General features: G+C 48.9%; 8 protein-coding genes across 8 annotated transcripts; 4 read left to right on the forward strand and 4 right to left on the reverse strand.

Annotated features, from left to right (window-relative positions):
* Positions 1-20: 20 nt before the first annotated feature.
* VC83_03718 (uncharacterized protein) lies at positions 21-653 on the reverse strand (the record flags this gene model as incomplete). Its single annotated transcript, XM_024467361.1, has 1 exon — positions 21-653. One exon carries the CDS (start codon positions 651-653, stop codon positions 21-23), a length of 633 nt encoding a protein of 210 aa, XP_024324719.1.
* Positions 654-781: 128 nt separating this feature from the next.
* On the forward strand, positions 782-2,138 carry SEC17 (vesicular-fusion protein S17). Its single transcript, XM_024467362.1, has 4 exons — positions 782-963; positions 1,037-1,160; positions 1,218-1,524; positions 1,582-2,138. Exons 1-4 carry the CDS (start codon positions 931-933, stop codon positions 1,994-1,996), a joined length of 879 nt encoding a protein of 292 aa, XP_024324763.1. The 5' UTR covers positions 782-930; the 3' UTR covers positions 1,997-2,138.
* A 140-nt stretch (positions 2,139-2,278) lies between these two features.
* UTP7 (Small subunit (SSU) processome component) lies at positions 2,279-3,989 on the reverse strand (the record flags this gene model as incomplete). The annotated part of the gene is made up of 2 exons (XM_024467363.1): positions 2,279-3,247; positions 3,297-3,989. The coding sequence occupies 2 exons, from the start codon at positions 3,987-3,989 to the stop codon at positions 2,279-2,281; spliced, it is 1,662 nt and encodes a 553-aa protein (XP_024324717.1).
* A 272-nt stretch (positions 3,990-4,261) lies between these two features.
* Positions 4,262-6,789, forward strand: VC83_03721 (uncharacterized protein; the record flags this gene model as incomplete). The annotated part of the gene is made up of 2 exons (XM_024467364.1): positions 4,262-4,367; positions 4,415-6,789. 2 exons carry the CDS (start codon positions 4,262-4,264, stop codon positions 6,787-6,789), a joined length of 2,481 nt encoding a protein of 826 aa, XP_024324918.1.
* Positions 6,790-14,104: 7,315 nt separating this feature from the next.
* Positions 14,105-15,565, forward strand: VC83_03722 (uncharacterized protein; the record flags this gene model as incomplete). Its single annotated transcript, XM_024467365.1, has 2 exons — positions 14,105-14,548; positions 14,603-15,565. The coding sequence occupies exons 1-2, from the start codon at positions 14,351-14,353 to the stop codon at positions 15,563-15,565; spliced, it is 1,161 nt and encodes a 386-aa protein (XP_024324920.1). The 5' UTR covers positions 14,105-14,350.
* A 141-nt stretch (positions 15,566-15,706) lies between these two features.
* On the reverse strand, positions 15,707-17,811 carry SCS2 (phosphatidylinositol-binding protein scs2). The gene is made up of 7 exons (XM_024467366.1): positions 17,436-17,811; positions 17,311-17,381; positions 17,233-17,255; positions 17,106-17,164; positions 16,931-17,046; positions 16,741-16,878; positions 15,707-16,680 (listed from the first exon to the last, which is right to left on the reverse strand). Exons 1-7 carry the CDS (start codon positions 17,473-17,475, stop codon positions 16,213-16,215), a joined length of 915 nt encoding a protein of 304 aa, XP_024324919.1. The 5' UTR covers positions 17,476-17,811; the 3' UTR covers positions 15,707-16,212.
* VC83_03724 (uncharacterized protein) lies at positions 17,812-19,386 on the forward strand. The gene is made up of 3 exons (XM_024467367.1): positions 17,812-18,234; positions 18,304-18,520; positions 18,616-19,386. Exons 1-3 carry the CDS (start codon positions 18,150-18,152, stop codon positions 19,265-19,267), a joined length of 954 nt encoding a protein of 317 aa, XP_024324922.1. The 5' UTR covers positions 17,812-18,149; the 3' UTR covers positions 19,268-19,386.
* Positions 19,387-21,655, reverse strand: RAD52 (DNA repair protein). The gene is made up of 2 exons (XM_024467368.1): positions 21,411-21,655; positions 19,387-21,359 (listed from the first exon to the last, which is right to left on the reverse strand). The coding sequence occupies exons 1-2, from the start codon at positions 21,416-21,418 to the stop codon at positions 19,664-19,666; spliced, it is 1,704 nt and encodes a 567-aa protein (XP_024324921.1). The 5' UTR covers positions 21,419-21,655; the 3' UTR covers positions 19,387-19,663.

Consider the following 21,655-nt stretch of genomic DNA (forward strand, 5'->3'; position numbering starts at 1 on the left):
CTTTGCTTGTGATGTTACAATTAGTCCTTCTTATTCTTAACGACGAAGTATTCCCCAGCCGTTCTGTTAGCTGTGGAGAGCGGTTTCCACTGGCGATCCATCTTTTGGGGTTCGCTCTCTAATCTCCTTGGCCTCTCGATCTCCTTATAATTTATCTCTTTGGGTTCGCCCCCTCTTCTCCTTGGCCTCTTCATCTTCCCTTTGAACTCTTCCTGTGCCAATGCATCCTCGAGCGTTTCCAGACCAATAGTACGTTCTGCCAACGCCTCCTTAGTCTCTTCGCGGATAGCCTGGAGAGGCTCTACACCCGTAGTATCAACCTTTTGTATCTCCCTGACAAAGTGAAGTTGTGATTCTAGCATTGCGATCATGCTTTCTTCCTCAGCAGCATCTTTTGGTTGTGGCAATGCTGACAATCGGAGGAGGTGAGAGAGTTGCGCAGGCGTGGTTGAGGGCGTGGTAGTCGCATCTGAGGCTGACGGAAGGAGAGATTGAACAGACCAGCTGGGTTTTGAGAGGAATTCCGCCGTGTCAGCTTCGTTTTCTAGTACTCGTTTGGCGGAGTATGTCCTTGTCAAGGATGTTCTAGTTTTTGGTGCAAATGCTGCGAAGCGCAGACTCGCCCTGGAGCGAAGGCATACTGCCCCTGGCATCATATACAATATATATGGCGGCTATAATAATATTAGCCACGCATCTCCAATTAGGATATGTTCATTCGTACCTTTCGATGTTGGTCATGGCACCTTGATGGGATTCTGATGTGAAAATGACGCTAAGGCGTGAAGTATCCATGCCACCGCGTCAGAGCCAAGCTTGGCTTGGTGCGACATGTGAACAACCACCCCTCCTTTTGATACACTAAAGTCCAACAAACACAGAGCACACATAAATAATCACATTTAGGGATTATCACATCCTCAAAGTAAAATGGCACAAGATCCACGTGCCCTTCTACAGAAGGTATGCTTCATCATTTGCGTCCTATATACCCCGCAGCGCTACAACCAGAAGCTCAGACTGACACCGACTCCAGGCGGACAAGGCAGCATCAGGAGCTGGCGGAGGCTTCAGTATTTTCGGCGGGCGGGGAGAAAAATGGGAAAATGCAGCAGATCTCTACACACAAGCGGCCAACGCATTTCGAATGCAGAAGATGAGTACGTCGCATACGAACACCTAGACATAACCAGGATCCCACTAACCCTACGCCATAGCTAAGGAAGCTGGCCAAGCGTTCGAGAGCGCGGCCTCTATCCAGTTGTCGAAGCTTTCCGAGCCGGACGATGCTGCGAACACATATGTCGAGGCGTTCAAGGTGTACCGCAAGTCGGATCCGCTGGATGCGGCGAGATGCCTGGATATCGCCATCAACCACTACACATCAAAGGGCAACTTCCGCCGGGCAGCAACACATAAGCAAAATCTCGCAGAGCTCTATGAGCAGGAAGTAGGCGACCAGAAGAAGGCAATCGAGAGCTACGAGCTAGCTGCTAGCTGGTTTGAGAGCGATAATGCTGAGGCGTACGTAACGACCCAGACTATCCCGATAATAGACTTCGCTAACATGTGCTTGTTCAGATTGGCAAATAAGCTGTACCTCAAGGTTGGGGACCTAGCTGCTCTCGATGGCGACTACTACAAGGCGGTCGAGCATTTCGAGAAGGTGGCTACCTCCGCCGTAAGCAACAACCTCATGAAGTGGTCTGTAAAGGATTACTTCTTGAAGGCAGGCCTCTGCCTGTTGGTTATTGGCGATATGGTTGCTGTTAACCGTGCCTTCGAAAAGTACCGGACTATGGATTCTACGTTTGCGAGCACCAAGGAGCACCAGCTATTGGTTGACCTGGCTGAGGCAGTTGACGCAGGCGACCAGGTGGCATTTGGAGACAAGCTGTTTCAGTACGATCAGATGAGCAAGTTGGATAACTGGAAGACAGCGATTCTGTTGAAGATTAAGAATGCGATTGAAGAGAAGGAAGAGGACTTCTCATAGAGAGATCGGGGGTGGTAACGACGTCGGTAGCTACGGCGTTGGTTTAATTATTTGTTGGTTGGTTATTTGGAGCAAACAGAACAATCGAGGTTCCCATGGTGCGCCTTGTTTTAATAAAGGAGTAGGCTTATTATTTAAACTAACTCGCAGTCATTCTTCCTGTTATGCCTTTGTCATGAAGGCAGCAATATCCCAAGTGATACCTTCCTACCCACCCCTGATAACGCCAAACAATGCTAAGCCGAGAAGCTGAAAATCTGCCAACGGATATTACAGTCAAACTCAGGCGCCTCCCTTCTTCGCAAAGCGACCCAGTGCAGGTCCCAGTTCCTGCTCCGCCTCCTTGATCTTCTTCTCACTCTGACTATTCCTCAGCTCCATAATCTTGAGCTTCTTCTCATCTATGATGTTCCTGCCACCCTTCTTCCTGAGGTATTTCCTCAGACTGCTATTCTTGCCTCTCCCTCTATTCTTGACATCAGCCAAAAGCTCCGCCGGTGCCTTATCCAGATCCTTGTCAGCCTTGCGCTGCTCATCGGTCTGGAGATTGAGGTTTCCGATGAATTCTGGGTTAAGAGAGATCATCTCTGGTTGCAGCTTGTTGAGCAGCGTCCTGACCTCGGTCTCCTGTCTCTGCTTGGTGTTCTCGTATGGGTTGATTTCCAGAGCATCGTAGTTGGCCTCTCCGGCTCCTGGTACGATGATCGAAGAGAACCCAGCGTCGTGAGATACACCGAGGACATCCTCAAACGGACACCAGCGCACGCGCTCAATATTCTTACCCTCGCCACCCCAAGCCATATATGGGCTTTGGACCTTCTCTTGGTCCAGAGCGTGCTTGGTGAACAGGCCGCGCCAAATCGAGGTCTGCGTCCCCCAGCCGATTGCCGTGAGGCCAGTATCTGAGATAGCTACGGAGGAAGCGGGTCGACGGGTAAAGTAGCTGTTAACCTCCTTGAACATGCGGATATCCCACACGGACATCTTCATGTCCTGGCCAGTGGAGACCATGTAACGTCCCTCGCGATCGATATCTATCGAGCGGACGGGTCCGCGATGAGCGAGAAGTTTAACAAGAGGAGTGGTAGAGTTGGGCGACCAGAGTGTGACGGTGCCGTTTTGGTGACCCATGTGGAGGATTGCATTGTGGGGGTTTTGTTTGAGCGAGGTGGGGGATCCAAGGCGGGTTGGGATTTCGATAACAACTTGCCCAGTTGACGTGTCTTGGTATTTGAGATACCCAGCATTACCCTGAGTTGTATTAGCAAATTGACTGTAAATATTGACTATTTAAACTTACCACCGTAGCTAATAGGTAGTGGTATGGGAGGAACTCCATGTTGGTGACCTCAATATGCTTCTTCAAGCAATGTATCTCAACGCCGTGGCTGTCGTATATGTAGACATACTTTTTCTGCGCAACCGCAAACATCTGGTTATTGTGAAGCCACTTCGCATCTCGAACTGTCTCTCCGAGTTGCAGCTCGCATCCGAGCTTCCCATCGCGCCAGTCCATTGTTGCGACATGACCTTTCCTGCCTGCAAGCAGCAAGCCCCTTCCGGTTCTCGTGTAGTCGAACACATACGGTCCTAGGCTATCCAGTTTCAATTCAAACCCCTTCTTTGCGGTTTCGAGCGCTACGCTGCCCTTGATGTCGTCCTGCTTAACTTTGTACGTCCTTTCGAGGTCATTTTCCGGTTCGAGGAACCCCCCCTCGTTCTCGAGCAGGATCTCGGCATCCTTCGCTTTCAATGTCGCATTTTTGTATTTGCTCTCAAGAAGCTTGAGATTTCCTCGTAATTTCTTGTCTTTAATTCCCTTCACGGGTATTCTGCGACCGCGGCCATAGTCTCGTTGCGCCTCTTGCCGCCTCCGCAGCTGAGATACTTGATCTTTTCCGAAAGCCGGAGTGCGTTGCGTCCTTATCGGGCTAGCATTATTCGAGCTGACCTCCGTGACCGTGTTGTCAATTGTATCTACAGCGTCCGACATAGCGGAATCTTAATCGGCGTGGTTTTGGGAAATGTTCGTGGCTCTCGTCGCAAGAAGAGGCTGGATTGTGAACTTTTTTGGTTGCCAAGATTTCGGGGATCTAATCGCTCTTATCGGGCAGCGACTCGCGCACAGATAATAATTTTTTGGACAGAGACTGGACTTCCCCACGTTGACGCCCCTCCAAAATCCGTAGCAGTACACGATTTCTGCACGTCAAGGTGGCCTCACTAAATTTACCGTACAGATTCAAAGCCGGAGGCAGCGGCAAGATGCCTGCAACTGTTGGTCACTCCCATAGGAGCACCACTAAGGTGGCGCACAAGTCTTTCAAGGCGCGCAAATCCACCAAAAGTGCCTTGAAGGAGATTATGAAGGGTATGATTTTGGTACAACATTAAATAATAAATACTGACATTTTATAGGTAAGGTCCAAGATGGATCCTCAGCTCGGAAAACTCCTCACCAGCAACTTATGTCGAAACTGGACCGACGAAACCAGGCCCGCCAGAAGCAACTCACCAAGCACAAGGAACACCTGAGGGACGGCAGCGTATTCAATGGCCGCGAGGGCGCACCGAGAATAATTGCGGTCGTACCGCTCTGCGAAGATGCAGACGCCGCCAAAGCTGTAGAGAAGCTGAACGGAAGCCTGGATGTCGAAGCTGAGGTTCCAGAGGAGGGTATCTGTCGCACCAATATCGATCGGTTCAAGCAGAAGATCCAATATATTGTTCTTAAGAGGGACTTGGCGGCTTGCATGGACGCCTGCAGAATCGCGGATTTTGTCATGGTTATCTTGTCGCCAGAGCAGGAGGTGGATGATCTAGGAGAGCTTATTCTACGAAGTATCGAAAGCCAAGGACTCTCGACACTGCTCACTGTTGTGCAAAACCTGGACACAATCGAACCACCAAAACGCCGCGGCCAGGTTCAAGGATCCTTGAAATCTTACATCACACATTTCCATCCCGAGCAAGAGAAGGTTCACAGCTTAGACTCAAGGCAAGAGTGCGCCAACTTGATGCGATCCCTGTGCACCACATCACCAAAGGGCGTAAGGTGGCGCGAAGACAGGAGTTGGATGCTGGTTGAGGACGCACAATGGCCGGAAGTCGATGGCGAGAATGTCGTACTCACAGGTATTGTCCGTGGCAAAGGACTCAAGGCCGACAGACTCGTTCAGGTTGGCGACTGGGGCTCTTTCCAGATCGACAAGATTGTCGCAGCCCCTCTTGCAACGAAGAAAAGCCATAATAAGACCGAAGATATGACTGTGGACACAGACGCATCAGAGGCGGAGAACGTTTTGGATAGACCAACAGAAGAGCAGGACGACCTTGACGAACTGGCCCCTGAGGAAGTTATGATGGACAATACTGACATTGATACCGGAGTATCTGTCGCGGGAACCGAAAAGCGAGGTGTGCTACTTGATGATCACCACTATTTCTCAGACGATGAGACACATTTGCCTGCTGCTCCAAAGCGCCTTCCAAAGGGTACATCGAATTACCAAGCTGCTTGGTACTTGGGCTACGATGGATCTGAGGACTCTGATTTCGAGGACGTTGAAGAAGAGGATACGGCTATGGAGACACAGGCTCTACCCCAGGATGGTGTTGAGGGGATGGCTCAACGTGAACCGACAGAGTACGCCGCGTCAGAATACCCCCAATCGGAGCTGTTCTTGGACAGGTCGGCAGAGCAGGAAGCGGAGCAAATCGCTGCCTTCAGAAAGAGGAAGGTCAACGAAGCAGACGAGGACGCTGAATTCCCAGATGAGATTGAGCTCCAACCTCAAGTTCTAGCTCGCGAACGTTTGGCCAGATATCGTGGCCTCAAGAGCTTACGGACAAGTCACTGGGAGGAAGATGAGGATAGGGTTCACGAGCCCGAAGATTGGAGGAGGCTTCTGCAAATACAAGATTACAACTCATCGAAGGCCCGTGTTACTCGCGAGGGCCTTGTTGGTGGTGTCCCGGCTGGTGCACGCGTCCATGTGTACCTACGCAACGTCCCTCTGAGCCTCCGCGAGTCGTTCAAGGCTTCTAAGCCAGCGACCATGTTCTCATTACTACGCCATGAACACAAGCGCGCAGTTTTGAACTTCAAGATCACGCTCAGCTCAGACTACCCAGAGCCCATCCGCTCAAAGCAAGAGATGATCATGCAAGTGGGCCCAAGGAGATTCGTTATTAACCCAGTCTTTTCCCAAGCTGGCAACCCCCAGAATAACGTCCATAAGTTCGATCGCTTCCTGCACCCAGGTCGCTCGGCTGTGGCGTCCTTTATTGGACCTCTTACCTGGGGCTCCGTTCCTGCATTATTCTTTACTCGCCCGTCGGCAGAGACTTTGGCTTCGGATCCAAAGGCAGCTGAGATGCCACTCATTCTCATTGGAACGGGCACATCTCTTCCCCCATCCTCCTCCCGCGTCGTCGCCAAGCGCATCATCCTCACTGGCCATCCATTCAAGATCCACAAGAAGCTTGTTACCATCCGTTACATGTTCTTCAACCGTGAAGACGTGGAGTGGTTCAAGGCCCTGCAATTATGGACCAAGCGTGGCCGCAGTGGATATATCAAAGAGCCGCTTGGTACGCACGGATACTTCAAGGCTACATTCGATGGCAAGATCAACCCACAGGATTCCGTGGGGGTCAGTCTGTACAAGAGAGTCTGGCCAAGGAACGCGAGGGTATGGAGGGGAGTTGATGGGGAGGTGCCTAGCCTAGTGGAGGATTTGGAAGGCATGGAATTGCAGGATGCGGATATGGACGGTGGTGTTGCGATCTAGAGATAAACGGCATTCGGAATGCTCATGCTTTTATGACGAACCTAGAACTATTTTCTCAAATTGACAAATTGCTCACAACTTTCCCCCCTAGACCCTTAGGGCTCTACTTCTAGTCAATTACGCATTATAACCCCCATCTCCATCCATTCCTACTCCTTTGGGGCATCCTTAGGTGGTGATGGAGGCCTCAACTCCCTAACGGCCGGATCTAGGCCCCTAAGACAGCACTTTTGCTCGCCCCTAGGAACCACAATCACCATCCAACCTCAATCGCACTTCTAAGAGACAGCAGAAGACACTTAGTACTAACAATGTGCCCCCTCTACACCTTAGCTTAGGTGAAAGCGCGCCTAACAGTCACGAAACAACATGTCATACTGACATTCGTTGCACTCAGTTTGCTATCAAACTCAAGAGCAAACTTAGAAATCTCCTCCTCAAACCTACAAGTCACTATACATATTTTGGCTTATCACACCAACAACAAGAGCAATACTACTCAACGATTGCTACAACCCTCTATGACATACTGACATTCGTTGCACTCAGTTTGCTATCAAACTCAAGAGCAAACTTAGAAATCTCCTCCTCAAACCTACAAGTCACCATACATATCTTGGCTTATCACACCAACAACAGAAGCAATACTACTCAACGATTGCTGCAAACTCTTCTACTACATCTGTTTATGCTACATACATCACGGCATATCATTTGGACACTCATTGAACAAGTTATTAAGAAAATCTCCTCCTTAAGGGGGTGGGCCAATACTACCACATGGCATATCTCTACCAACTAGAGGCCTAGGAACATGAACGATAGTTCTAGAAGCTTCTACAACCCTCTATGATTCATTACACGTCATCGCTCCTTAGTTACCCACAAGATTGGTTAAGTTACGACATAATTTGTCTATAGGTACTCTGACCTTGGACCTCCTTTTCACTTCCTATAGGCTAGGAACCCAAGAGATGGTTCTATGGGATTCTCTTACGTTCACTACATGATTAGCAAGCTAGTTGTGGGTCGCACTTGATTTCTAATACATTTACCAAGCCTGGTTAGTCATGGAAAGTCATGGAAAATGAGAGAACTACACTCCTTTGGCATAAATAGGATTGCCCTTTCCTTAAGAAAGGGCAAGCAGACAATACAGTAAATCGACTAGCACATACTTCTACGTCTTTTCCAAGCTTCCAAGCATTGATCTTGTTATTCTCTGTTTTTGAAAAGTCAGTGAGGTGCTAACCTCTGACTTACCCCTGAGTTCTCAGACTCAACATTTGTTGCAACTTGTCTAAACCACTTCACCACATCATACACCTGATTGCTGCGTTGTGGAATAGTCTAAGCTACAACCCTTTGGCTCTGTTTCCTAAGACAGTGTGTTGTCTTAGTAAATTCATCCCTTCCTTGGGTGGCTAGATTCTCATATCTGGTGCACCCACCATTACAGCATAGTAGACAAGTTTGTGTCCTCCTACAAGCTCCTAGAGCATCGCACTTTCGCCTACAACCTCTATAACAAGGTAGTTAGCTTTCTCACTGCCTCTCTATATGTAGAAACTTCTAACTACACCCCTATCTACCTTAGAAGCTTAGCCCTCACTAGCAGCTACCTCTATAGGACCAAAATCTATTAGCTAGGCGGATGTGGCTAAGACCCTAAAAAACTTAGAGGCTTCTCTTTAGGGAGCTAGGGCCCCTAGCTCATCTGTTTCTAGCAGCAGAGTGTAACGCTGACTTCTAAACGATAGAAGACACAGAGGCTTCTTGCGTAAGGTTGACTTGACAGAGGAGGCAGGGGATTAGACACAAAGGCTTTCCAAGTAACACGTTACAGTATTGTAAAGAATACTATATTGAGTTGAGCACGAAGCTCCTACAGTCGAGTCTCGATAAGTCGATTCTCGATTCGCGGTAAGTCAATATATTTCAGTGGTCCAAAATCCCCTGTTTGTAATGGTGGGTGCACCAGATGTGAGAATCTAGCCACCCAAGGAAGGGATGAATTTACTAAGACAACACACTGTCTTAGAAAACAGAGCCAAAGGGTCGTAGCTTAGACTATTCCACAACGCAGCAATCAGGTGTGTGATGTAGTGAAGTGGTTCAGACAAGCAGTGTTCCCATTAGTATAATACTTAAGTATTCGGGCCATTATGATACGGGCCGTATCAATACGGTACGGGTGAAGCTTGATATGATACTAGTGAGCTCTGTATCAATACTTAAGTATTAATACGGGCAATACTTAAGTATTTCATGTAATGTTAAAAAAAATTGAAGCTGTAAAAACTGTATACTCTATAACCCTGTGAATTTCAGAACATATTGAACTAGCTAGATATCATAGTCATCGCTGCCTCTTGCAACAATGTATCTGGGAGTGTTGACAGCTCATCATCTACAAACGGCAAAGCTGTACTCTTATTCTTCTTAAACCAAGACTTCAAGCACTCAACAGCTTGAATTGCCATAATACCTAGCCTGTTCCTACGGTCGGAAATCGTGATTTTCGCACCAGAGAACAGCCTTTCAGGCGCTGCAGACATTGAGGGTATTGATAACAAATCTAATGCCATTACACTTAAGTTTGGAAATGTAGCCCGTTGAGTAGGCTCAGCCCACCATGCTCTCGCATCATCAGTTTTAACAATTGGGGCTTGTAAATACTGAGTATATTCATCTTGAATAACGTCAATACCCCGCTTTTGTGTACGCCATGTAAGAAACTCATTCGAAAGCGGCTTCTCAGTATCTTCACCTTCAACTTCTGCGATCTCTGCACTAACTGCCAATGCTTTGTATTTGTTGACCCACAGCTCCTCAACCTTGACACGTGCTTCAGCAACCCAATCAGCCTCCCATTCTGATTTGAAGTAAGTCCACTTCCATTGTGGGCATAATACTAACGCCGCTGTATATGCCGAAGTCCTGTCTGTCATACTGTAGTATTTATCCAACTTCTTCCACCCAGCATTACAACAAGGACCAAGGAACGGGTCCATTGCATAATCATTCTTCGCAGTTTCAAACACGTGAAGTAAGAAGTCCATCGATTGGAGTGTTAAATCAATGCTCGAGGCATAACCTTCTGTAGCAAGTGTTGCATCTGCAAAGTTCTTGAGAATACAGGCCATATTTCGAAGGTCCTGCCAGTCCCCTTGTGAAACTACTTAAATATTAGTAAATAATTAAATTTAAGAGACATAAATATGTACTTACGGAGGTCATTCTCATTCTCCTTGAATTTTACGCAGAACAGTTCTATAGCATGTTGTACCCGTAGCGCCCGTTGTAGCATTGAATACCAGCTATTCCAACGTGTTGAATTATCTCTCAACAAACATAGGTTATTGCTCATCAACTTAAAGCTGGCGATACGTTGTGGGCTGTGTTGGATATAAACTACAATGTTATGTAGTTTACCAAGTGGACCTTTCTTTCTCCACTGCTCCATCTCTATTTCTGTCGGCGACGACAATAGCTCCGTATTATTATCCTGTGAGAGGTCCTCCTCATCACCTGCAAAGAGAAAGGCTTGAACAGCGAGGTTGATCACATGGCCGTTACACCGTAATCTATGTCGCCTAGGGTCCCATATTATCTCATGCTCCTCTTTCAGCTTTTTCGAAAGCTCCTTGATCATTGTATCATTATTTGTTGCATTGTCCATTACAAAATAACCAACTTTTGAAGCAATGCCATAGTCGTTGATAACATCAAGAATTTCCACAGCTTGGTTCTCACCAGAATGCTCGCCATTAACTTCTCGTAGTGCAAGAACAGAGTTATCTAGATTACCAGTTGCTGATATATAGTGAGCGACAATGCCGAGGATTGCAAGGGAATTTGGAGAAGTCCATAAGTCCACTGTAAAGTGTATATTTGTAAGGGCAGCTTGAACAGCCTGTCGAATGATGACCTTCTCTTCTGTATATTTACGAAGGACCCAATCGTGAATTGTTGTCGAGCTATGAGGCAGCCATTCATTGATGGCTGGATTTAAATAGTGAAGCATGCTATATATATATTAATAAAAGCCTTAAATCATGAAAGGTAATACTACTTACGTGCGGAACTCGGGGATTGAAACCATTCGGAATGCAATTCCACATGCTACTATCCAGCGCACATAGAGATCTTCAAGAACACGTGGATCTAAAGGCCTAACAGCAGTGACATCGTTGAGTCTACGGCGTTTATGATTGATTGTGTGTGGCCTGGCAAAGGCTACAGCTATTGTGGATTGATATCCATCAATGCGTTGCTCTTGTGGTGTTTTCAAGTCAATGGAATGGCGCTCCTTTAAGTGCTTGATGATGATATTAGTGCCCCCACCAACAGTATACTCCTTAGAACAGAACTTGCAACACCAGGACTCCTTGCCGTAGATATTGAAGGTTATTTCATAACGTCCTACTTTTGTAAAGTCCCATATCGGTGATGTGCGTAGCTTAGCTACCTTTGACGTAGTACGGGAGGTAGATTGGGACGGAATAGAGCAGCCAATAGTTGATGAGGTTGTAGTATCCTGTTCAAACTGATTAAATTGTTCACTTTCGATAGTAGATACAACATCAGAAGGTTCAGAAGCCATGATGTAGGCTGAATCATAAGACGTAAGGATAAAATGCAGAGTTTTCACGACGACCTGAAAATTGTGAAAGGATCACGTGAAATACTTAAGTATTGCCAGTATAATACTGAAGTATGGCCAGCAATACTTAAGTATAATACTAGCGGCGAAGAGGTGTTATGATACGGGTCGTATGAATACTTAAGTATAATACGGGCCCGTATACGAGAGCCTCCCGTATACGGGCAATACTACTGAAAACACTGCAGACAAGTTGCAACAAATGTTGAGTCTGGGAACTCAGGGGTAAGTCAGAGGTTAACACCTCACTGACTTTTCAGAAACAAGGAGTAACAAGATCAATGCTTGAAAGCTTGGAAAAGACGTGGAAGTATGTAATAGTCGATTTACTGTATTGTCTGCTTGCCCTTTCTTAAGGAAAGGGCAATCCTATTTATGCTAAAGGAATGTAGTTCTCTCATTTTCCAAGACTTTCCATGACTTACCAGGCTTGGTAACTGTAGTCGATGTAAGAGAATCCCATAGAACCATCTCTTAGGTTCGTAGCCTATAGGAAGTAAAAGGAGGTCCAAGGTCAGAGTACCCCTATAGACAAATTATGTCATAGACAAATTATGTCATAGACAAATTATGTCATAACTTAACCAATCATGTGGGTAACTAAAGAGCGATGACATGTAATGAATCATAGAGGTTCGTAGGAGCTTTTAGAGCCATCGTTCATGCTCCTAGGCCTCTAGTTGGTAGAGATATGCCATGTGGTAGTATGAGTGATGTCATGTAATGAATCATAGAGGGTTGTAGAGATATGCTATGTGGTAATATCGGCCCAGTAACTAAGGAGCGATGACGTGTAATGAATCATAGATGGTTGTAGCAATCGTTGAGTAGTATTGCTCTTGTTGTTGGTGTGATAAGCCAAAATATGTATAGTGACTTGTAGGTTTGAGGAGGAGATTTCCAATGTTATCCATCATGTGAGGTTGCAGCCGTAAGCGCTAGCCATAGCACTAGCACTTAGCTGTAACACAGAGCAGCTAATGTAACCTCCTATGCTATAGGCTCTAGCTATAGCTATAGGACTGCCCTAAAGCAGGACATAAGACTCCTTATTACAGTAGAGCAGGGTGCTCTACTCTAGCGACCTAAACCCTTCGCACTACGCTAGGAACTTAGCACTAAAATCACTAGCCTCACCCTAGCCTTAGTCCTAACTATCACCCCTATACATTGTAAGGATACCTTCTCGTCTCTCATTCTAGGGAGTAGACTCTGGGTAGCTGCGGGGTCACGTGTGATCATTTGGGTGGGCTAACCGAGTCGGAACTGAGTCGGATGGGTTTCGGGTACTTGAGACAATCGACTCACGGGGTTCCCCCATCATCTTTTTTGTATCCTTCGTAGTAGGCCTATAGGATAGCATCCGTTTAGCCTCCGACTCGCACTCTCATATGCTATTACTGTGAGCTGGGTGCCCTGTGTCCTTAACACTAACCAAAACCCAGAATACCTTAAGTCTATAAACGACAAGAAAACTTCAGCAGATGAGTCTAAGAAGAGAGATGAACTTTAAGATGATTTCCTTAGAGCTTAAGAAGATTTCAAGAGAATGGGCAAAACAGCTAAAGAAAGACGCTAGTCTGTGCTATCAAACGGTTACTAAACGAAGACATGGAATGTAGACACCTACATCAAGTTCTAACAGCTGTTACTAAATGGCTAGGAATATGCTTAGTCGATGTTGAAGGCTATTATGAAGGACTACTTTATGCTTTATGCTAGCATCTACATTCCTTAGTAGTATATAGGCCGCTAGCATCTGGGGGAGTGGCCATTTTATAGAAGTCGAAAGCGGCGGCAGGCACGTGCACGCGCGTTCCCCGATTAGGGCTCGAACACCACGATCTCTAAGTTATTATAAGAAGTAAAATGGGAAGTAACCGATCGTAAAACACTATATAGCCTAAGAAAGCCATAGCTTCCGCCAGCGCTATAGGGGCTCTAGGTTAACGCGACATAGTCCCGGAGGATACCTACTCTATATTTTCGCAAACTAGCAGTCGGGGTCTAGGTCAAACACCCCTACACTCCCTTCAAAGACACTATACTTTGTTCAAAGACACCTATTTCTAATTTTCCTACTATGTTACCACCTGCTACCAAGCTACAGAGCTGCAACTCCGTAGCAAGGCCGTAGGGCACACTACACACCACACTCGCAGTGGCTCATAACATCAGACCAACTGGTCCTGCATACACCCCCTTTCGGGAGAAGCTCTTAAGGCACCGCCCTCTACTAGCAAACCTAACACCATCCCAACTGGCGGGGAAGGCGCTTAGTCAACGGGCCTTACAGCCACGCAAACACGCAAGAACTGCTCTCTAGGTCATATTCTGTACATAAACCTATAGCTTAGCACGTCCCCATACCCTTCGGGAGGTCTTAGGGACGCGGGTTACACCCGCATCCCGCTAGACGTAAATAAATATCATCATCATCATCATCATCATGCTTTTATAAGGCGTCTTAGGAAGAAAAGAATATGATCTAACCTGTTACAATGATAAAACGCCCAAACCTTCTTTAGTGCGATCTGTGTTATCCGATAAGATTAGATCTTGCGATCCAGGAACAAGGAACGGGAAACCACGTTGTGGCTATAATTTTGGTCACTATATTACCAATAAACCAAGAAACTAATGCCCTGACTCATCTAGATATTAATCCTTCTATTTTTTTTATATTATCCATTATATTACAGTATTATCAAGCCATCCAAAAATAAATATAGTATCACGTGTCGAGTGTGGGAGAATTGATTCGCGTGGGTCGTTTCGTATCAACCTTGCAAGGTCTTGGATATCCTTCTCTACCCACCCCCCTCGACTCCTCTGCAACCGCAGCAACTCGACACCACTGAACCATCCTTGGGGTCGATATAAACAGGCACCATAATGCCTCACTCTACAGCGACGACCGTGAAATCGAAGTCGAAAGCCAACGGCAATGCTGTCGCGAAGACTGCTAAGGGGAACGGGGAGAAGGCCGCGTCAACACCCAAAGATAACGAGAATTATGAGCATTTCTTCTGGACATACACCGAAGAACCGCACCGAACGCGGAGAATGGCTATTATCAAAGCCCATCCAGAGGTACGGGCACTCAATTGATCCTCCCCCTCCTGCATCCACTAACAGCCCCCCCAGGTCACCAAACTCTGCGGTCCAGAGCCCCGAACCAAATACATTGTCACCTGCGTCGTCGCCCTCCAAATCACCTGCGCCTACCTCCTGCGCAACACCCCCTTCTTCTCGTGGAAGTTCTTCCTAACCGCCTACATCATCGGCGCGACCGCAAACCAGAACTGCTTCCTCGCCATCCACGAAATCAGCCACAACCTCGCCTTCCGCTCCCCGCTCGCCAACCGCCTCTTCGCCATCTTCGCAAACATCCCCATCGGCATCCCCTACTCCGCCTCCTTCCGCCCCTACCACCTCACGCACCACAAGTCGCTCGGCGTCGATGGGCTGGATACCGATATGCCCACCGCTTTCGAGGCTGTGTTTCTGGATTCTATCCTGGGGAAGGCGTTCTTCTGCACGTTTCAGATCCTGTTTTATGCGCTGCGCCCGATGATGATATACCAGATCCCGTTGACGAATATCCACTTCCTCAATATCGCCGTGCAGGTCGCTTTTGATATCGGTCTCGTCAAGTACGCTAGCGGTAACGCCCTCCTCTACTTCATCCTCTCCAGTTTCCTGGCGGGGAGCCTGCACCCCCTCGCCGGCCACTTCATCGCCGAGCACTACGTCTTCGCGCACCTCTCCCGCGAGGCTCGGGACCCACGCACCAAGCTCGACACCCCCGTGCCAGAGACGTACTCGTACTACGGCCCCCTGAACTTCTTCACCTGGAACGTAGGGCTACACAATGAGCACCATGATTTCCCCGCCGTGCCGTGGAGTCGGCTGCCGGCTGTGTATGAGATCGCTAAGGAGTTCTATGAGGATCTGCCGAGGCATGAGAGCTGGGTGTATGTTATTTGGCAGTTTATTTGGGATAAAGAGGTGGGGATGAGCTGTAGGGTTAAGAGGAAGGAGGGGGGGAGGAAGGTTGGGGGTGGGGCTGTGGCGGCGGCGTGGACGGAGCAGGAGATTCAGGCTTGATGAGATATAATACGAAGTGTATATGGCCGTGGCTATTTACGGGGTTAAGTGTACTTGTACGATCATTTTCACTGTAAAACTAGAGTTAGTTGCATACGCCGTACGTTAATTCACAAGATAAAAGTTTCAAGTATTATCAGGCAATGACTCGTATTAGAATTATGGAATCATGATCATGAATCCCCCCTCCTCGTAAAGAACCTAAAAAAAAGATGCTGTGGTGGTCGAAAGAACTATAAAAGGAATTTGGAGCCGGTAGAAAACACGAAGCTCATGCAGGGCATTCAACGTACTGTGGACGCATTACCAGTACCCTAGCCACCGCGCTCGCTCGCCATCTTGTACGTAGGGGCCTTAAAAGTGCATAATAGGAAAAAGAGAGAGCCGATTTTGTGTTCTCATCACGGTAGTAGTGATTTCTGCCAAAAGCACGCCCTGTGTGGGTGTAATGGACATGACATGACGTCCCTCTTCGCAGCCTCAGCTTTTTATATCCCAAGTCGTCACGCCGAAAGAAGCACGTAGGGGTCTGTCTGAGCGCGTATAGGTTTCGAAAATGCTACAATCCATCCCTCCATCGTCACATCGCCCCGGAGCTCCTCGATACGTGGTCTGGATCGCCAGGTACGCGTTGGGGTATATTCAGTCTAGAAGAAGAAGTAGGCGATCAGGAAGGTGAGGAGACAGAGCGCGGCGGTGATGTGAACGGGGACTCCCTCTTGCGACGTAGTTCTGATAGCCGCCTGTGCTGCTGGGACGACTTCGTCGACGCCTAGGGCGTTGCCGGCCTTGCGTAATCTCAAGCCGCCCTCTTGGCCGTATGAGGCAATCGTGGCTTGTGCCTGCGACAGCTGGGCCTTGAGCTCCTCGACTGAGTTGGGAAGGGCGGAGGAGACGGCAGCTGGGATCGCCTTAATGTTCTCCTTGGCATTGGCCTTTGAAACGGCTGGCTCGGCGGTTTGCGGAGAGCTCTCGGCCCTGAGTTGTGAAGATTTGGAGTCAGAGACCGATCTGTTGCCGGTGGCTTCGGAGAGGGGTGCCGATCGTTGAGGCGTGGATTCTTCTTGGTATGGGGAGTGGTAAAGGGGAGCAGCCGCATTGGGAGTCGTATCGTTCTGGAAGGCCAGCAGTTAGAACTGTAGATTCGGTAGAAGGAGCCAGTAAAGGGGACTTACGAGACTGGTGTTCACACCGTTTCTAAGAGGCGTAGAAACAGCTGGTAGGTTCTGGCCGGCGCTCACCTCCGCAAGGAAGACGACTCTAATCTTCTTCTCCTGGATCGACGACTTCTCTGCTTGATCGATTTGCTGCCACTGCGACTGGGTTAGGGGGCTTCTCCGACATGGTGGGACAAGACTGTCTTACGATCTGGGAAATGTTGGTAAACTCCTTATCAGCGGTGACTGCCACAGATTGCACAAGGAACTTGTCGCGGCATCTCGTATCGGCAGGTGGCTCGACTTTCATGGCCTGTAGGAGGACTTTGTACGACGGTTAGTGGACAGCGCATTTTCGGGTGCGCGGAGCGAGCTGAACAAACCTGAAACCTCGACTTCCTTTCCCGGCTCTATCCTGCCAGAGTTTGGTCTGACGCAGTACCTGTAGATGTTTGTTAGCATGACATGGCAGAAGTTGCGCGCTGGGGGGTGGTCGCATGGATCGCATACTGTTTTGGTGCCGTAGTCTTGACCTACAGATTAAATGCGTCAGTAATATACCTTGAAGCACCTAGATGGAGACAATACCTTGAATGCAATGGGAGTAAGGTTCGGGTTCCTGATCTTGAGGACTTGCGACACCTCCCTTGTGAAGGGGCCTAGAACTATCTTCAGTTATCCATCCTAAACTGTTGGGGGATCGAGCCACGTACGGTGGAAGCCGAGCTCTTGCGGATCGATTTCGACGGACATATTTGCGAGTTTCGTAGAGGCTGTAAGGTGTAGGCTGCGTTGAGTAATGCGGCGCGTTGAGTAATGCGGCGAGCAGAGGTTGAAGCTCCAAACTTTGGCTGGATAGCGTTGAGGTTGATTGATGTTTGGGAGTAGGTAGCTGAGGCGAGAAGTGGATCGGGGGTGGACGGGGGTGGAGGGGGCAAGATACAGGCGGGCGAGGGAGAGTTTTGTTGCTGAAGATGCTACTATATAGTATTGTAGGTGACCGCAATCAATAAAATGTACGAGGAGGAGGAAACTTGGAGAAGAAAAGGTGAGGAATAATTGATCGTGGGGAGGGCAGGCAGTAGTTGTGTTGGATTCTACGAGACTAAGAGGTCGGATCTCCGTAGTATTGTACGGTATTACGGCGGGTAATACACCCTTCCCCCAGATTTCTTACACATGACGTTACCCGGAGGCGAAAAACGTGTTTGCTCTGTATGCACATTTCCACCTTGGTGGGTTGTGGGATAGGATACAGCTATAATGATCGTTCTGCATCTTCCCAAACTTCACCAGTCACTCAAATAGATAAATAAATCTAGTCATCTTCAGGCTACGATATACAACTTCGATATTTTATTTCTCGATCCTTCTCTTATCTTCCTCCACAACACTACCCAACGCTACCCCGCTGAGCATCCACAACCATGGCATCGTCTGACCTCGATGTCCTCGTGGACATGGGTTTCGATAAGGAGAGGGCCGACATGGCAGTCAAGAAGACCGGTGGCCGTAAGTTTGTTTATATACACCCTTACCCTTGTCATAAAAAAACGCCATTCACTGACTTTCAACCAATAGTCCAAGGTGCTCTCCAGTGGCTGGAGGACAACCAGGACAAGTCGCTAGAGGACATTAAGGCCGCAGCTGCATCAAAGAAGGCCGATGCCGCCATCGAAGATGCGAACGAAGAGCCACCCGCACTGCAGGAGGGCGAGGTAGCGCGATCACTCATATGCAACGGATGTGAAAAGCGCTTCCGGAGCACAGCACAAGCCGAGTTCCATGCTTCGAAAACGTGCGTGAGCCTCCTTACCTTGCGATACCTCATTACAGCTTCACCCATTCCAACTTTACGATACTTTAACCTATCATACTAACACCCCCACCCAGTGAACACCAAGACTTCGCCGAATCAACCGAAGAAATCAAACCCCTCACCGAAGAAGAAAAAAAGGCCCGCCTCGATGAGCTCCGCACCGCCCTCGCGACAAAACGCGCCAAGCAATCCGCCATCGACAAAGAAGAAGCCAAGCGCAACGAGAAGATCCGCATGAAGTCCACTCGCGAGGTGCAGGACGCCAAGGAAGAACTCGCCAAGAAAGAGCAAATCAAAGAGGCCTCCGCAAAGCGCAAGGAGAAGCTCAATGACATCGCTGCCAAGAAGCGCATCCAGGAGAAGATCGCAGCTGACAAGGAGGAGCGGAGAATCAAAGCCGAGAAAGCGAAGGCGGAGAGGGAGGGAAGGGCGCCCCCTGTTGATCCTCCGGTTACGGCAGCACAGGCAGTGCCGGTGGTGAAGCAACCGACTGCGAATCACACGGAGGCAAGGCTGAGGCTGCAGACGGCGAAGGGGAATATACAGAAGACGTTTGCGGCTGAGACGACGCTGTTTGAGGTTGCGGAGGCGATCTTGGTGGAGAATGGGACGGCGGTGTCGAGCTTCACGCAGAACTTTCCGAAGAAGACATATACGACTGAAGACTTTGGGATGACGCTGAAGGAGGTGGGCCAGGTGCCGAGTGGGGTCTTGATTGTGAAATAAATTGGAACAAAATAGGTTCTATCAGAGGGCGGATTCAGATACGGTGGGCTGTAACCATGTCTTAAAAGAGAATGACTTGGAATGCCTCATGAATCAAACGAGAATGAAGAAAGATAATTATAGACACTTCAAACCCAGTGTGACTAGCTGGTTGTCATAAAGATGTATCTTCTGTGTTGTCTAATAATTTGCAATATGAGAAACGCTAGCAAAACAGCAGCCATAGTTGGGCACTTGGATATCTTTCCATTTTCTTCTCCACAAGGTCATTAGACATATCCGATCCCTTCCAAAAACGCCAGATTTGGCCCATCACAGCTTCATGCCGTTGAACACCCCCCCCAAACTCCTAACAACAAACCCCTGACTCACCTATCCACCCGCCTCAAGGACCACTCATCCTCTGCCTCTTAACCTCATGCCCCCCCCACCCCCCACCCCCCCATTCATCGGCACCTCCCCCAACGGCAACCTATCCCCTGCCCCTCCCACATCACCCGGCCTCTTCCCCACCATAGTAGGCGGTTTATAACTCCCCCTATTCCCCAACGGACTCGGGCTCCCCGGCGCCCCCACGCGCCTCGTCGCATCAAGCTGCGGATTCACCACATTGATATTACCCCTCACCGGCACCACAGCAGCCGTGCCCGGAGGTTGGTTGGGTGCCTGCTTAAAATTCCTATTCACGGGAATCGTTTTTGTATGATCGATACCGGGAGTCTTCCGGATGGAGGGGGACTCGGAGTGTGGGTTAAAAACCGCGGTTTTCGGAAGGACGGTGGAGGAGCCGTCGGGTGCTTGGCCGTCGGTGGGCAGCAGAGCGGCTTTCGCGGAGAAGAAACCGATGGGGGGGTTGCCGTCGGGAGGGGGGTGGAAGGGTTGGTTGGTTGGGTCGGAGTCGGGGTTTTGGGGTCTGGTGAAACTGGGGGATGCTGAGCCGTTTGGTGGGGGAGGGGGGGTTCGTTGTCTGTTTGGCTGGTTGAGCACTCGACCGTGTCCTGGGACGGCGCCTTGGGGGATGCCGGTTGGGTTCGCGGTTGGTGGCTGCGGCATGGCACGCCCGGCGCCTGAACTTGACCTTGACAAGCTGCCATTTGGTGTTTGGGGCTGTGATGGGTGTTGTGGACGTGGTTGTGGGGGACGAGCACCAGCCATCTGGGCATTGTTTTGAGGTTGCGGCCGAGATGGAGCTTGCATCTGCTGTGGTCGAGATTGAGGCTGTCTAGCCTGGTTCGGCACAGCATTGTTATGTGCAGACTGCCCAGCTGCTGTTAGACCAGGGCCATTAACTGGTCGACCAGGACTGTTGTGACGAGCCGCTGGCGGAGGCGCGTCTGGGAGCGCTATCTCGTCAGGATGGGAATCAGGATCGTACGCCGAAGTAAAGTCAGTCTCGTCGAATGCCCCATCATCAAACTCATCCTCAAATGACCCCCTAGCTGTCGGGCTTGAAATCGAATCCGGTTCCTGCTTGAAAACCGGGACGTCAGGCGCTGTTTCCTCTTTCTTCGTAGCATAAGTCCCATGCCTATAAAGGTTGTCGACTTCCCATTTGGTCGGCGCTACTTTCACTTTAGTCACCTTGGCCAGGTACTCCTTGTCGTAGATACAATTCCCCAGGACATTTCCAAAGTTCCTCAGCGCTCTTTTCATAGCATCTGTCGTGCCTTCCTTTTTCGCCTTCTCGAACGCGGCGGCTTTGCCCTTGCAGTTTTCGATATGCCCGTAGCCAATGTCCTCGTGGAATGTCCCATCTCGCAAGCTGACTCGGACGATGACGGAGAGGCCCAGGTTGACTTTGCCTGTGGTAGGGTTCTCGTCCAGGAAATCCACCTGGAGATCCTTGATTTGACTAGACCAGCCGTTGAAGCCAAAGACTTCGTTGGCAAGTTGGATGCATTTGTCTGCTGGGATATAGTGTAGCTTCTGGCCTCCTGGACCGGATCTGGATGATATGTATTCTGGGCCTAACTGCTTTTGTAACCTGCTTTGGAGACTGGCAATCTCTTGAGCTGTGTATTCGGATATATGTGATTTAACTTCTTCAAATGGATTCGCAGTATTATTCCCGCCATTGTGCTGGTCGCCTGGCCTGCAAGACATTAGGGATCAGCTAAATAAGATACAAGTCTCCAGGACTCACGCGGGCATATCGGCGACGGTAACTAGCAAGTGGGATATAGCAAATATATCGAGACCATTGATGTGAGATCGTCTGTGTCGTGGGTTATCTCCTAACTCTGGAATGGAGGCCTGTTGACATTGGGGTTACAAGTCGCGTTACGATTCCCCACTAGAGCTCCAGGTAGACACGAACCATATGCGCGGTCAGGTGATCATACGGACATTACTTGGCCTCTGGTTTGGGAAGTCCATTCTCAGATCACG

The sequence above is a fragment of the Pseudogymnoascus destructans genome (assembly GCF_001641265.1).
Source record: "Pseudogymnoascus destructans isolate 20631-21 unplaced genomic scaffold scaffold_8, whole genome shotgun sequence".
NCBI lineage: Eukaryota > Fungi > Ascomycota > Leotiomycetes > Thelebolales > Thelebolaceae > Pseudogymnoascus > Pseudogymnoascus destructans.

Bases quoted from the DNA above. Each gene is read 5' to 3' on its own strand.
- SEC17 (XM_024467362.1), top strand. From the start codon at position 931: ATGGCACAAGATCCACGTGCCCTTCTACAGAAG. The intron at 964-1,036 runs GTATGCTTCATC...CACCGACTCCAG, and splicing joins CACGTGCCCTTCTACAGAAG to GCGGACAAGGCAGCATCAGG. The intron at 1,525-1,581 runs GTACGTAACGAC...GTGCTTGTTCAG, and splicing joins GAGAGCGATAATGCTGAGGC to ATTGGCAAATAAGCTGTACC.
- SCS2 (XM_024467366.1), bottom strand. From the start codon at position 17,475: ATGTCCGTCGAAATCGATCCGCAAGAGCTCGGCTTCCACC. The intron at 17,256-17,310 runs GTATTGTCTCCA...TTTAATCTGTAG, and splicing joins TTACTCCCATTGCATTCAAG to GTCAAGACTACGGCACCAAA. The intron at 17,165-17,232 runs GTATGCGATCCA...AAACATCTACAG, and splicing joins AAGACTACGGCACCAAAACA to GTACTGCGTCAGACCAAACT.
- VC83_03724 (XM_024467367.1), top strand. From the start codon at position 18,150: ATGGCATCGTCTGACCTCGATGTCCTCGTGGACATGGGTTTCGATAAG. The intron at 18,235-18,303 runs GTAAGTTTGTTT...TTCAACCAATAG, and splicing joins AGTCAAGAAGACCGGTGGCC to TCCAAGGTGCTCTCCAGTGG. The intron at 18,521-18,615 runs GTGCGTGAGCCT...ACCCCCACCCAG, and splicing joins GAGTTCCATGCTTCGAAAAC to TGAACACCAAGACTTCGCCG.